The following is a 12,485-nucleotide window of genomic DNA, read 5'->3' as shown; positions in this document are numbered from 1 at the left end:
GGAACCGCCTATCCGGGGAACTCGAGCGTCGCGGACGAGCAAACTTTGTTTTCCGGTTAACCTCGATCGGCTCGTTCGAACGCGCGAATTTTCGAACCGGCCCCTCGGCTCTCGAAACTAGCGGACCGAACGAACGCCTCGCACCGAACGCGATAGAATTTCTTACGACGACCGGGCCGATAATTCCGCGCGCAGCTGTCCGCCGCGTTCCACTCCGCTGGTCCATCGTAGCCGCGTATCTCGTATTCGATTCGAAACTTCCGTCAAGTTTTTCGCTACTCGCGTTCGAGGTAGACGCGATTACGCGATTACGCGTCTCTCCGGTCGAGTTTTCGTTCGGCACCGGTTTCGCGGTCCGCGGGTTCGTTGCCTCGATACGTATCTCGATCGAACCGCGCGCTGCGTGCGGAAAAAATAGTCGGCGCCAAAGAGCCCGTAATCGTTGCGTCGAGGTATCCCGGCCACGAGCGATCGGAGGAATTAATTCCGAGTCGATTCGAAACGAAATCTGGTAGCTGCGGGGCCGCTGTTGCCGCAACTCGCGACTCGCAACTCGCAACTCGCAATTCGCGATTATTACCGATCTCCCGATCTCTTGGCCAACCGATCGTACGCCCGGCTCGCGAGTCTACCCCCGTCCATCCGCCGGATCGTGCAACTCGGCGGACACGATTTCGCAAACGGCTTTCTCGAGACCCGCGCGCGATTTTCCCCTCGAGGAATTCGTCGCTCGCTCCGTTTCACGATCGAGGAAATTCTACGGCACCGGGCGAACACCAGCGGGTACCGCGTTCGAGGATAAGTTACGTTTTCGGGTCGGCTCGAAACGCGGAGAAGAAAGGGGCCGCCGATGGGACGGCGATCCGTTCCGTCCGTCGATGGTTTTCTCGTTTCGCCGGTAGACTCGTACGCAAACAAGTACGTATTATGCGGGTCTAAGCGTTCGAGAGTGCGTTCTTGTTTTCGGTGTAACCCGAAGCTAAGCGGTTTAAGAGATCAACGCCGTATAAACCGGCCGTCTGAGAATCGTCTGGAGATCCCGCGCGCGAGAGAGGGGCCGCGGACGGAGAGGACGCGTCGCGAGGGAAGAGAAAAGAGGAACGAGGGACGCCGAGAGTGGGAGGGCGCCAGAGGAACCGAGAACCGAGAACGGAGAACGGAGAACGGAGAACCGAGAACGGAGAACGGGGAACGGAGAACGAGAGATCGACGAGCGCCCGGATCGGGAGAGGAGGAAGCGAGCGGTACGTCCCGGGTTAGGCCGGAGGGCCAGGGGAGACGCGGAGTTAAACGGAGGACGAGGAAGAAGACTACGGGCAACGAAGAGCCGAAGCGAGAGAGCAGCCAGAAAGACGGGATGAAAAATTAGATTTACAAATCTGTCCCGACTACTATGAGATTGCTCGCTTACCGGGCCAGAGATGCTCAACCGACGCGGACCTCCTCGAGAAAGAACTCGTCCCGCTCCGACGAGCTCCGATTCTTTCGCGCTCTCGAACGCTCTCCGCGCGAGAGCCCCTGGTTCGCGCCGCGCCGCGCCGCGCCGCGCCGCGTCGCCACCGAAGAAAACGTTTCCTCGAATCGGCCGAGCACCGACGCGTACGTACGCCCGGTGACTCGTCGCGCGCACGGAAGCGCCGCTCCGGCGCCTCCCGCCCACGAAAAATTACTTCTCCGTCGAGACGTCTCTTCGAGGGCTTCGACGATTTCGGCTCGCGATCCTCCTCGGGCCCGTGCGATAACTCGCGCGAACGGGGCCCGTGCTGGCCCAGCGCGGCCCGTTCCGGGCCGGCCCGGTCCGGCCCGATCCGGCCGCGTCGTCGTCCCACGCGCGCGCGCTTTTATCTTTCCCTCTGTTAGGTTTATCGCGGCACCGTCGCTACGTATTAGCTCGGTATATCCGCCAACTCGTGGCACTTTCGCTCGCGGACGACGCGCGTGCACGCTAATCGCCTCGCCTCGCCTCGCCTCGCCTCGCCTCGCCTCGCCTCGCCTCGCCTCCCCTCGACTCGCCCCGAGAACCAGTTCTCGAAACGTACGCGCTCCGCGGACAGACTAGACCGATCGACGCTCCTAGCGTCCAGAGTTTCGTCTTTCGAGCGTCGCCTCTCCCTCCCGAGCGAGGAGAACGAACAGGAGGAGGAGGAGAAGGAGGAGGAGGAGGAGGAGGAGAAGGAGGAGGAGGAGGTGGTGGAGGAGGAGGAGGAGGAGGAGGAGAAAGAGGAGGGCGGATATCGGAGCGCCCCGAACGATCGTGGACGCAACGAGTTCGCGAAAAAAGACTCGGTCGAGCGACGCGAGACGGGCCGAAACGCTCCGTCGAGAGACGCTCGATTTTTCGCCATCGACCTCTCTCGGCCGTCTCGAAAACTCTTCGGTGGCTAGAATCGAGTTCTCGTAAAATATTCACGACTCGGAGCGCCCGTTCCGAGCGAGAAACCGAGGAGGGGGTAAAGGGTTGCGCGAGTAGCGTACGCGTCGACGAGCTCTTTTTTCGCGAGGACGAACGAACCGCTTGCGACGAGCGTCGTAAGCACGCAGATCGGGGTAAGACGTTACCTCGATGACAGGTGTCTCTAACCACAGTAACTCTCTACCACTGTACAGCTCCAGGCCAGGAAGACCACCGAAGAGAGCCTCCGTCGGCCTGAGCCTCGCAGCCAGCCACCTGGCCGCGGCGACCGGTCACCACCCTCAGCACTCCTTGAAGAAGCACAGAATGGACAACGGGGATTACTACGAGAACGGCCATTTGGGTGAGTGTTGTCGTCGTCGTCGTCGTTGTCGTCGCCGTCGTCGTCGTCGTCGTCGCCGTCGCCGTCGTCTCGGTCGATCCGACCGGTCGCGCTTACGATTCCGGTTACGAGCGCGCGAACGACTTTTCGACCATTCGCGGTGCCGCGTTCTCTCGCAACGCCGACGCTCGTATTTTACCGTCCGCGGGACCAAAGTCTCCGCCGTGCGGGACGTTTTATGGAAATGGCACGGATTCGACGACAGTGTCGCGGAACCTCGGCCGGTTGTTCGAGACGCCGCGCCGCTACGAACGCGAGACTAGCTTTTAGAGCAAACGGACTCGGACCGTAAATGGCCGGGAACGGCCGAATAAAATTTATACGCGCAACGAAACAACCGACTACGCGCACCGGGTATATTTTACTCCTAACGACGAAAACCATCGCGGCGAACCGTGCTCGGAGAGTCGCGCGTTCGAGAAACCGTCCCGAGCGGACTCTAAACTCCTCGAGGTCGTTTCGATTCCTAATTACGAGCCGCGACCGTTCGCTCGCCCGCGTTTCCCAACGGTCTCCAAGTTTCGCGGAGCGGAGAACGACGGACGATCGAAAGCACGGGGTTACGATCGAACGACGGCGTCGAACGCGTCGAACGCGTCGAAAGACGTCCACGAGGTTGCTCGTAGGCAAAGTGTGGGCTCGCGCGGAGTCGACGTAGCCCTGGTACCAGGGGCACGCACTTGATTACCGCCATCCGTATACGCGCCGGGCCACGGTGACCCCACCGATCAATTAATTAGGGGAATCAAACACACTTGGAGCGAGCAAATTAACTGCAACTGCACCGTCGTGCTGCGGCCTGTGCCGGCGGTTCCCGATACCGGAATATCGGCGCCGAACGCCGCTCGCCGCCCGACGCCCGCCGCCCGCCACCCGTGTCTTCCGCTTCGTCGCCCGATCCGCGTTTCTCGAGACGCCCCCGTCCCACCGCCCCACCGCCCCCTGCAGCGCTACGAGCGCGAAAATCGCGTCGACGAATCGCCGTGTTCGGAAATTGGTTAAGCAAATAATCGCGAATACGCCGCCCGTTCAATTTTACGGGCAAATACGTTTGACGGTGCAACGTTAATGAATTAATGCCGCGCGGACGAGCGCGAGCGCGAGCGCGAACGCGAACGCGACTGCAGTCGGGGTAAACGCGGAAACGGCGAGCAATTAATTACGAGCCCGCGGTAATTGTATAATTGTTTTACGACTGGATCCCCTTTCCGGGTACGATTGGTCGCCACGCTGCGTCCCCGTCGGGAGCCGTTGCTCGATTTTCTTCCAATCGCGTTCGAGTTCGTCGAGGAATAAATCGCTGCGAGGTGGTTCGAACCTGTGCGCGAAGCGTGCTCCTTTTATTTCGATTTCTTTTTTTTTTGCCCCGATAATCTTTATCGGACCTACCGTACGTTCCGACGAGTGCGTCCGAGGCAAAGGACGGTGTCGGTGCGGGGTGTACTTGCGCGAAACGGAAGGAAGGTAGGTCCTCGTTTACTTTTTTTCTCGTACGCTCGCGGTAGGTGGGAGCGCGCTGTTCTCGCTACGTTCAAGGGTACCCGCGTTCATTTCGTCTGCCGTCGAGCGATGCCCGCACGGTACAACGACAGCAACCGGAGCAACGATCCTCGGAACTGGACGCGCTTAGGCGGAAGGTATCCGACCATCGACCCTCCTCCGCACGAAACGCGAACGAACGTACGGAACAATCTAAAGAGTCGAATCTCCCAGGACAAACGTAGCGTATAGACTTTGCGTTCCGAAGGAAATTCGAATAGCTGCCCGATCAAAAATACCAAAAACAACAATTGTGCGGTTCCAAACTACGGGGTCCTGTGAAGCGAAGAAACGATCGGGCGGATCCAGGATTACCACGAAAGCGGAAAGCGAACGCATCGGATCTATCAGACGCGAAGGAAATGGTAAGGAAACTGAGCCAGAAATGTGCGCGGAATTAAACAGCATCCGGGCTAACGCGGTGTCGTCGGCTATCGCGAAAACAGGTTTCGGAGAAGCAGGTTCATTTGGACGAATCGCGGTGAAAAAGAAACCATTACTTCGATCAATTGATAAGGCGAAACGACGCGCGCCGATGGACCAAAACGCACGCCCGATCTTTGCAAAGGATTTCTTCGAGAAGAAGAGGAAGGGATATTAAAAGTGCGCAACTACCGGATCTACACCCTATCGAGACGCTTCGGGATCACCCGTACAGGAGTAGGCAACGGTGTCAAGATCCGAAGATGAAAAAGAGACGTAAAAAGATTCTTCGACGCGTTGAACGGTATCTTTGTACCATCGATACCGATAAAGGCACTACGGTCGTAATTTTTGTAATTGTTTTTATCGCGCTACACCTACCTACGATCGGGCGTTGAGAAGCGCGGGAAATCCTAGCCCCGTTGTCGTCGATTCGCGAATCGTTCGCACGCGTCGAGACGGTCGAAAAGTTTTCGCCGGCAGTGTACGTACCGGCGATTACAGACTCCGAGCGAAACTCGTTCGGTCGATCGAAATCCCGTTTAACGCGACAGGGGATCGATTCTTTGCACCGAGTTGTCGAGTTTCGAGGCGGATCGCCCCGTCCCGTCGAGAGGAGTCCGCGGCCCGAAAAACCGTGTACGCGGAGAGACGAGAGCGAAACGTTACGCGCTTGGACGCAAAAGAGGGGGCCGGGGTCGCGTACGCGGGATTTTTTTCAATTTGGACCGGTAGACGAGCGGCGGGCGGCACTTGCCATAACGCAATTAATAAACTCAACGAGCGAGATCCGATCCCGATAGCGGCGGCGTAACATCCATTCGGGACGTAGTCGAGCACAATGGCCGTGTATACGCGCACGCAGCGGCGCGGACGGCCGATACGCATCTATGTTGTCTCTACGAAATTAAAACCGATGAGAAAAATAAATAGCCCGCGGTAGAGAGGGGGAGAGAGGGAGATGGAGAGAGAGAGAGAACGCGGAGGGGTCGCGCTCGGCTTAGCGGCGTGTGCGCGCCGCGTGCGCCCGGCCTCGATGGGAAAACGACGCGTCGCGCGTTCCTCGCGGCTTTTTCGACCTTTTCCGACGCAAACTGTTCCCGAACCTCTCCGACCCTCGTAACGAACCAACGACCATCGGCTAACGTCCAACGGTTCGCGCGCGTTTCGCGAACCGCCCACCGTCCACCGGCCACCACCCCCTGGCCCTGCCACTGCCACTGCCCCAGCCTCCGCCCCGCGACGCGTAATTATTTAATGCATCGATTACCGAAATAGCATTAATCAAATTGGCCGGCCGCAATTTATATTATATGACCTAATGCATAGCGAATCGTACATTAACGCGCAAACTAAGTAAATTATCCAAGCACCCGCGCGTTTACGCACCAGGAGGACGGATCGCGTCGACAATTTCCCGTCTCGCGACGAAACGCTCCGCTCGATTCTCGTCCCGTGCTCGACGCGGAGAGTACTCTTCGCCGGAGATCTATCCCCGATCGATGCGTCTCGTTCGCGACAGCCTCGAACCGCGAACCGTCCGGCTCGCGGTTTTCGAATCGTTCCGCTCCGGAGAGGGGGCTGACCGACCGAACGCGAAGATAGACGGACCGAGAGAGAGAGGGAGAGAGAGTGTCGCGCGACCGAGTGGGTGGCAGGGTGGTTTGGCCAGTCGCGGCTGCAACGACCCTGTACCGGCGAGCGAATGCTCATAAAAGCATTGATTAACTGTTGCCGGTCGTAGGTCAGCCAACGCGGTTGGCTCGTGTACCGATAAAACCCGGTTAATGGGGGGCCGACGTCGCTTCGATATCGCGCCATCGACCGTTACCCGAGACCTCTCCGCATACCCCTCGCGACAATTTTCACGCATTTCGGTTCGCGGCCGCGTACGAAACGGCTCAGAACTCAACCGATACTTCGAAAACGAAGATCGCGGGACTCGGAGCTGCACCGTCTACCGCGTACTTTGGAACGATAACTTCGAGTGCCGAAAAGCGAATCGATTCGCTCGGTGGGAACGAACGTTCGAACCGCGGCCGATTATCGCCGAGAAATTTCATCGCGGATGTTTAGGCGAACCGTCCAACGAGTACCGCGATCTCCAGCGGGGGTCGAGACCGACGAATTCGGAGCGACCGACTCGAAATCGAACGGCCGGAAGAGGTTTCGCGCAGAGGTTCTTGCGCGAACGGATCGACTCGATTGACCGAATCGAGCGGAATCCGGCGAACGAGCGGCGAGCACCGCTGGCTTACGTGGAATTTTCACCCTGCGGTCGGAAATTACGCGGGGCGGACACGCTCGGGCGACGAGGGACGCGAAACCGAAGCCAAAACCGAGCGAACCGGGAGATGCGACGCGAAAGTGAAATAATCCTCGCGATTAAAGCGATAATAACGTCGCCCGAGATTATTACGCGGTCCGCGTTACAACGACGCAGGGGAAAACGCCGATAACGTTGAATGGACGCCAACGCTCAACGCGTTCGCGTTACGTACCGAAACATCGGAAATGCATTTCAGATTGCCGCCAAAATTGAATTCCCGGAAATTCTTGGAAACGACGTCATTTCTAAGAATCCGCGGAACAAGGATACCTCCTCGCGATACCAAAGTTCAAATTCGGCGAGAAATTATAGCAAAAGTTCGGAAATTTAAAATTCCCACAAAATTTCGATTCGCGAGAATTCTGAGAAATGACGTCATTTCTAAGAATTTCCGCGAACTAAAATTTTGCGGGAACTTTCGAACAAGATTTCGTCGATTTTCAAACTTTGGTATCGGGAGAACACGATGTGCGAGGAGGTATTCCTATTTCGCGGATTCCTGGAAATGACGTCAAATTCCAAGAATTTCCGCGAATTGATATTTTGCGGGATATATTTGCGGTATAACTTTTCATAAAATTTTCGTCGATTTCGAGATTTTGGTATCAGGAGAACGCGATACGCGAGGAGGAAACCGTTCGCCTTTGCAGATTTCTCGATATCTTGATGTTTATTTATCATAATTATTAACAACCATCGTAGGACCATAGTTTAAACAATTATTGACAATGTCCTCGTACAAATAATAGCTCGAAAGCCATGAATTTCTTGAAATATCCGCTTAAATCGTAGAAATGAAATCAAAGTAACGGTAAGTCACCTTCTCGAGGGTATAAATAGAACCTCCGGTTGTCAAAAATTTCATTCGCCCGGGAGACTCCGCGGCGGACGGAGCTCCCCTAGAGGGGGAGCTCGACCCTCAGGGCCAGGGTGGCCCGACGCGGAGAACGGCGGAAACGCCGCGGACCCGCGGAGGATTGAGCTCCTCCTCTGGGGGACCTGGACCCTCCGGGTCAGGATCGGTCGCCACGGAGAAGCGCGGAACCACCGCGTACCCGCAGAGGACACGCGGCGGTACCGCGCCGTACTCGCGAAGAACGCAAGGCGGATTTGCGCCGACCAGCGCGAAGGAAGTCTGTGAGAATGTAGATCCATGTAACATTTCAATAAATTCATTAAGTAACAAATAATTAGCATTCCCCCCCCCCCCCGCCCCCACTTTATTTCCACTCCCTCTACACCAAGAATTTCTAACTTAATTACTACAATTTTTCGAAAATTCTCAGAAATGACGTCATTTCCAAGAAATTCCGAAAATTCTCAGAAATGACGTCATTTCCAAGAAGTGGCACAATAGGAATACCTCCTCGTACATCATGTTCTCCTGATACCAAAGTCTCGAAAACGGTGAAAAATTCTAGTCAAAGTACAGAAATTCGTTTAAAATTCGCGGCTCTGGGAAATTCTTGGAAATGACGTCATTTCCAAGAATCGATGGAATCGTGCCACCTCTTCGCACTTCATGTTCTCCTGATACCAAAGTTCGAAAATCGTCGAAATGTTGTTTGAAAGTTCCCGCAAAATTTTAGTTCGCGGAAATTCTTGGAAATGACGTCATTTCCAAGAATCGATGGAATCGTGCCACCTCCTCGCACATCATGTTCTCCTGATACCAAAGTTCGAAAATCGTCGAAATGTTGTTTGAAAGTTCCCGCAAAATTTTAGTTCGCGGAAATTCTTGGAAATGACGTCATTTCCAAGAATCGATGGAATCGTGCCACCTCCTCGCACATCATGTTCTCCTGATACCAAGGTTCGAAAATCGGCGAAAAGTTTCAGCGAAAGTTCAGAAATTGGTTTTGCGGGCATTTTCGAACAAAATTTCGACGATTTTCGAACTTTGGTATCAGGAGAACATGATGTGCGAGGAGGTATTCCTATCGTGCCACTTCTTGGAAATGACGTCATTTCTGAGAATTTTCGAAATTTCTTGGAAATGACGTCATTTCTGAGAATTTTTAGAATTTCGCGAAAATGACGTCATTTCTGAGAATTTTCGGAAAAATTGTAGTAATTAAGTTAGAAATTCTTGGAGTAGAGGGAGTGGAAATAAAGTGGGGGGGGGGGGGGGGAAATGCTAATTCTTTGTTACTTAATGAATTTATTGAAATGTTACATGGATCTACATTCTCACAGACTTCCTTCACGCTGGTCGGCGCAGATCCGCCTTGCGTCCTTCGCGAGTACGGCGCGGCACCGCCGCGTGTCCTCCGGGGGTACGCGGCGGTTCCGCGCTTCTCCGTGGCGACCGATCCTGACCCGTAGGGTCCAGGTCCCCAGAGGAGGACCTCCATCCTCCGCGGGTCCGCGGCGTTTCCGCCGTTCTCCGCGTCGGGCCACCCTGGCCCTGAGGGTCGAGGCCCCCCAGAGGGGGAGCTCCGTCCGCCGCGGAGTCTCCCGGGCGAATGAAATTTTTGACAGCCGGAGGTTCTATTTATACCCTCGAGAAGGTGACTTACCGCTACTTTGATTTCATTTGTACGATTTAAGCGGCTATTTCCAGAAATTGATGGCTTTCGAGCTATTATTTGTACGAGGACATTGTTAAGAATTGTTTAAACTATGGTCCTACGATGGTTGTTAATAATTATGATAAATAAACATCAAGATATTGAGAAATCTGCGAAGGCAAATGGTTTCGGTCAATGTTTGTTCATCCACGCGATCGTTCGTCTTTGTTCGATCGAAACGAATATTTCAAGAAATCGATGGCTTTTAAGCCATTATTTACACTAGGATATTGTCAACAATTGTTTAACCTATCGTCCTGCATCGATCGTTAACAATTAAGATAAACGAACATCGATCGATCGTGAAATCCGTGAAGACGAGCGGTTTTAGCGACTGTTTGTCCCTCCACGCGATTGTTGTTAACATTTACGCATGTTTCGAACGTTTGCGTGGCAATATACGTCTTATTAATGGAATATGAATCGTCGATTGGTTCGTAGAAATTAATTTCGATGGAAAATCAAAGTAAAAGTTTGTTATTGATACGTTTCTGGATTTTCCTTCGAAATTAATTTCCGTAAACTAATCGACGATTCATATTCCATAAGTAAGACGTATATCGTAACGCGAATATTCGGTACGCGCGTAAACGACAATAACAATCGCGCAAAGGTGCAAAGATTCGCTAAAATCGTACGCCTTCACGGATTCCGCAATATCTAGATACTTCTACATCGAAACGATTATTAAACGCCGTAGGACCATGGTTCGAACGATCATTAACAATATCCTACCGTCGAAAACGACTCGAAAGCTTTCCGTTCGTATTCACGATCGACGCTAATAAAAAGTTCTCGATTCGCGGGGGAAATGCATACGTTCCTTGGTCGAGAAAAGTTGCGCGTACGAAAAAATTGCAGTCGGGTTTGCGCGATCCAAAAGAGGTCTCTTCTTTACGGAGAAACGCGTTGGAAAAATAGTCGCGCAACCGGCAGCCTCCGCGAATCCGATTCGAAATCGTTCGGAGCACCGTACCAGTCGGGAGGGGGATCGGTCGTTATTTCGTTCCACGGCGGAGAAACGTTTCGCGCTCTCGTTCGCTGGCTGCTCGTGCATAAAACAACGGGCCGTAGCGCGCGTGCAGTCGCGCGAAGGGTCGGCCCTCGCCGCGAGCAAGCTGACGCGCGGGGACGCGAAGCGGCGCCATAAAACGCCTCTCTCGATGCGCGCGGGACATCGCGCTCCGTTTCACCGCGACTTAATTACGACGGTGTCCGCTCGTTGTTTCATCGGCCGTTTTATTTCACCGAGGTCCGCGTCCCTTTACGATTCCCCGGGCTCGGGGTTGCTCCGGGTTCCCACGTTCGCGACGCACGGCTATTAAGACGGCCCTTCGGTCCCCGATCGCGTTTTAAATACTGCATCGTCGTCTTCGGCGTCGCGCGCTGCCTTTTCCACGGAATCTTCGCGGATCTTTTCCGTCGTCGTCTTTCCTTCGAATTTTTTCCTTCGAAATTCGGACGATCGGCGATCCATCGCTCCTCGCTCGAAAACGTAGCTCGCTCGCTCGCGGGAGCGTCGATTCGCAGGGCGGAGACGTACCGCGGCGGTGTAGAACGAAGCGCGGCGCGGCGCGGCGCGGCGAGGCGGCTAAGCGGCGAGGTGGCGAGGCTTTTTAGGCGAGTGACGGCAATTTCCTGCGGTGAAAACCGGGGCTAATTGCTTCAAAAATCTGTACTAATTTCCCGGGTGTTCCGTCGGCGAGGAGAGAGGGGCAGGCATCGGTCGCTCGCTCGCGAGTGCCGGCTCGCGCGGTGTTCACCGGCACCGGCGATGGTGGTAGTCAACAATTTACTCGTTAGCGGCCGGCGAGTGCCGCGCCGCTCAATTAACTCGCGAATCAACGAGCGGGGCCGCTTTGTCCGTCCGCGAGCGACCGGCCGCTCGCGAGTATTTTTATAATTTCCACCCGGCTCCCCCGGCCGCCCTCGTGACCAACAAACGAACCTCGGAAGTGCTTGGAATAATGGAGGGAAAGAAACACGCCGAGCGAACCGACGCCACGGATAGAGAGATAGAGAGATAGAGAGGGAGAGAGAGCTGCGGGCCGAACAACGCGCAAAAAAACCGCGAGGGAAATGAAAACAGACACCACGGATCGTGGCTTGTTTTCTGCCGGTGAAACTCCCCTCGACAGGGGTAAATGTCTACATTTCGAGGGCGGTCGGGCCCGGTTGCCCGGTTGCTCGTTTACACGAGCGCGTGTCAAAGGTCCCGGTTACATCCGTGTACTCGCGCAAACGAGTCGCGGTTTTTTCCCGCGCTATTTATTTTCTTTTCATTTCTGATCCGGTTCGGGCTCGAAAAGCACTCGTTGCCAGAGGGAGAGGGAGCGCGCCACCGTGACTACGAATCGCTCGACGCTCGAATTCGCGCGAGGTTCCGGAGCGACACCCGACCCGCCGTTAAAACGCGCCGTAAAAACGATCGCGCGCGTTTAACTGCTTGTACCGCGCCTCGCTCCGAAACCTTCTCCCCCTCTCGAACGGGTATCGCGCGGTTTTCCTCTCGTTGGCTTTACATCCGCTTCGTATTTGTTTCCAGGCGTCGAGCCACGAGAAAAAATCGACCGTATCGTTGCGTTCGCATGGATTCGGGAATCGTCGTCGAGACTTTGCGCGAAAAATTTGATACGTTGGAACTCTCTCTCTCTCTCTCTCTCTCTCTCTCTCTCTCTCTCTCTCTCTCTCTCTCTCTCTCTCTCGAAAGGGAGGAAGGAAAAGAAAAACGAATCGAGGTATTGGCCATTTTTCGGGCCGACGCACGAGGAAACCCCCCCGGAGTCCGCGCGTCGGCAGGGTCGTGCGAAATCGACGCCGCTCTCCTAG

At 54.9% G+C, this 12,485-nt stretch overlaps 1 protein-coding gene across 5 annotated transcripts in view; it reads left to right on the top strand.

Moving 5' to 3' along the window:
- Dac (dachshund family transcription factor) overlaps positions 1-12,485 on the top strand; it is a 147,723-nt gene that overhangs the window by 59,166 nt on the left and 76,072 nt on the right. For 4 of the 5 annotated variants that reach the window (XM_076318209.1, XM_076318212.1, XM_076318208.1 and 1 more), the window contains one exon: positions 2,608-2,756. In XM_076318209.1, coding sequence (XP_076174324.1) covers positions 2,608-2,756 — 149 coding nt within the window. The remainder of the gene's footprint in view (positions 1-2,607; positions 2,757-12,485) is intronic. The other variant, XM_076318210.1, reaches the window with a different exon arrangement.

The sequence above is a fragment of the Ptiloglossa arizonensis genome, chromosome 8 (assembly GCF_051014685.1).
Source record: "Ptiloglossa arizonensis isolate GNS036 chromosome 8, iyPtiAriz1_principal, whole genome shotgun sequence".
Taxonomy (NCBI): Eukaryota; Metazoa; Arthropoda; class Insecta; order Hymenoptera; family Colletidae; genus Ptiloglossa; species Ptiloglossa arizonensis.
Note: the sequence above shows the minus strand (reverse complement) of the source record. Positions and strands in the feature narration are given on the sequence as shown.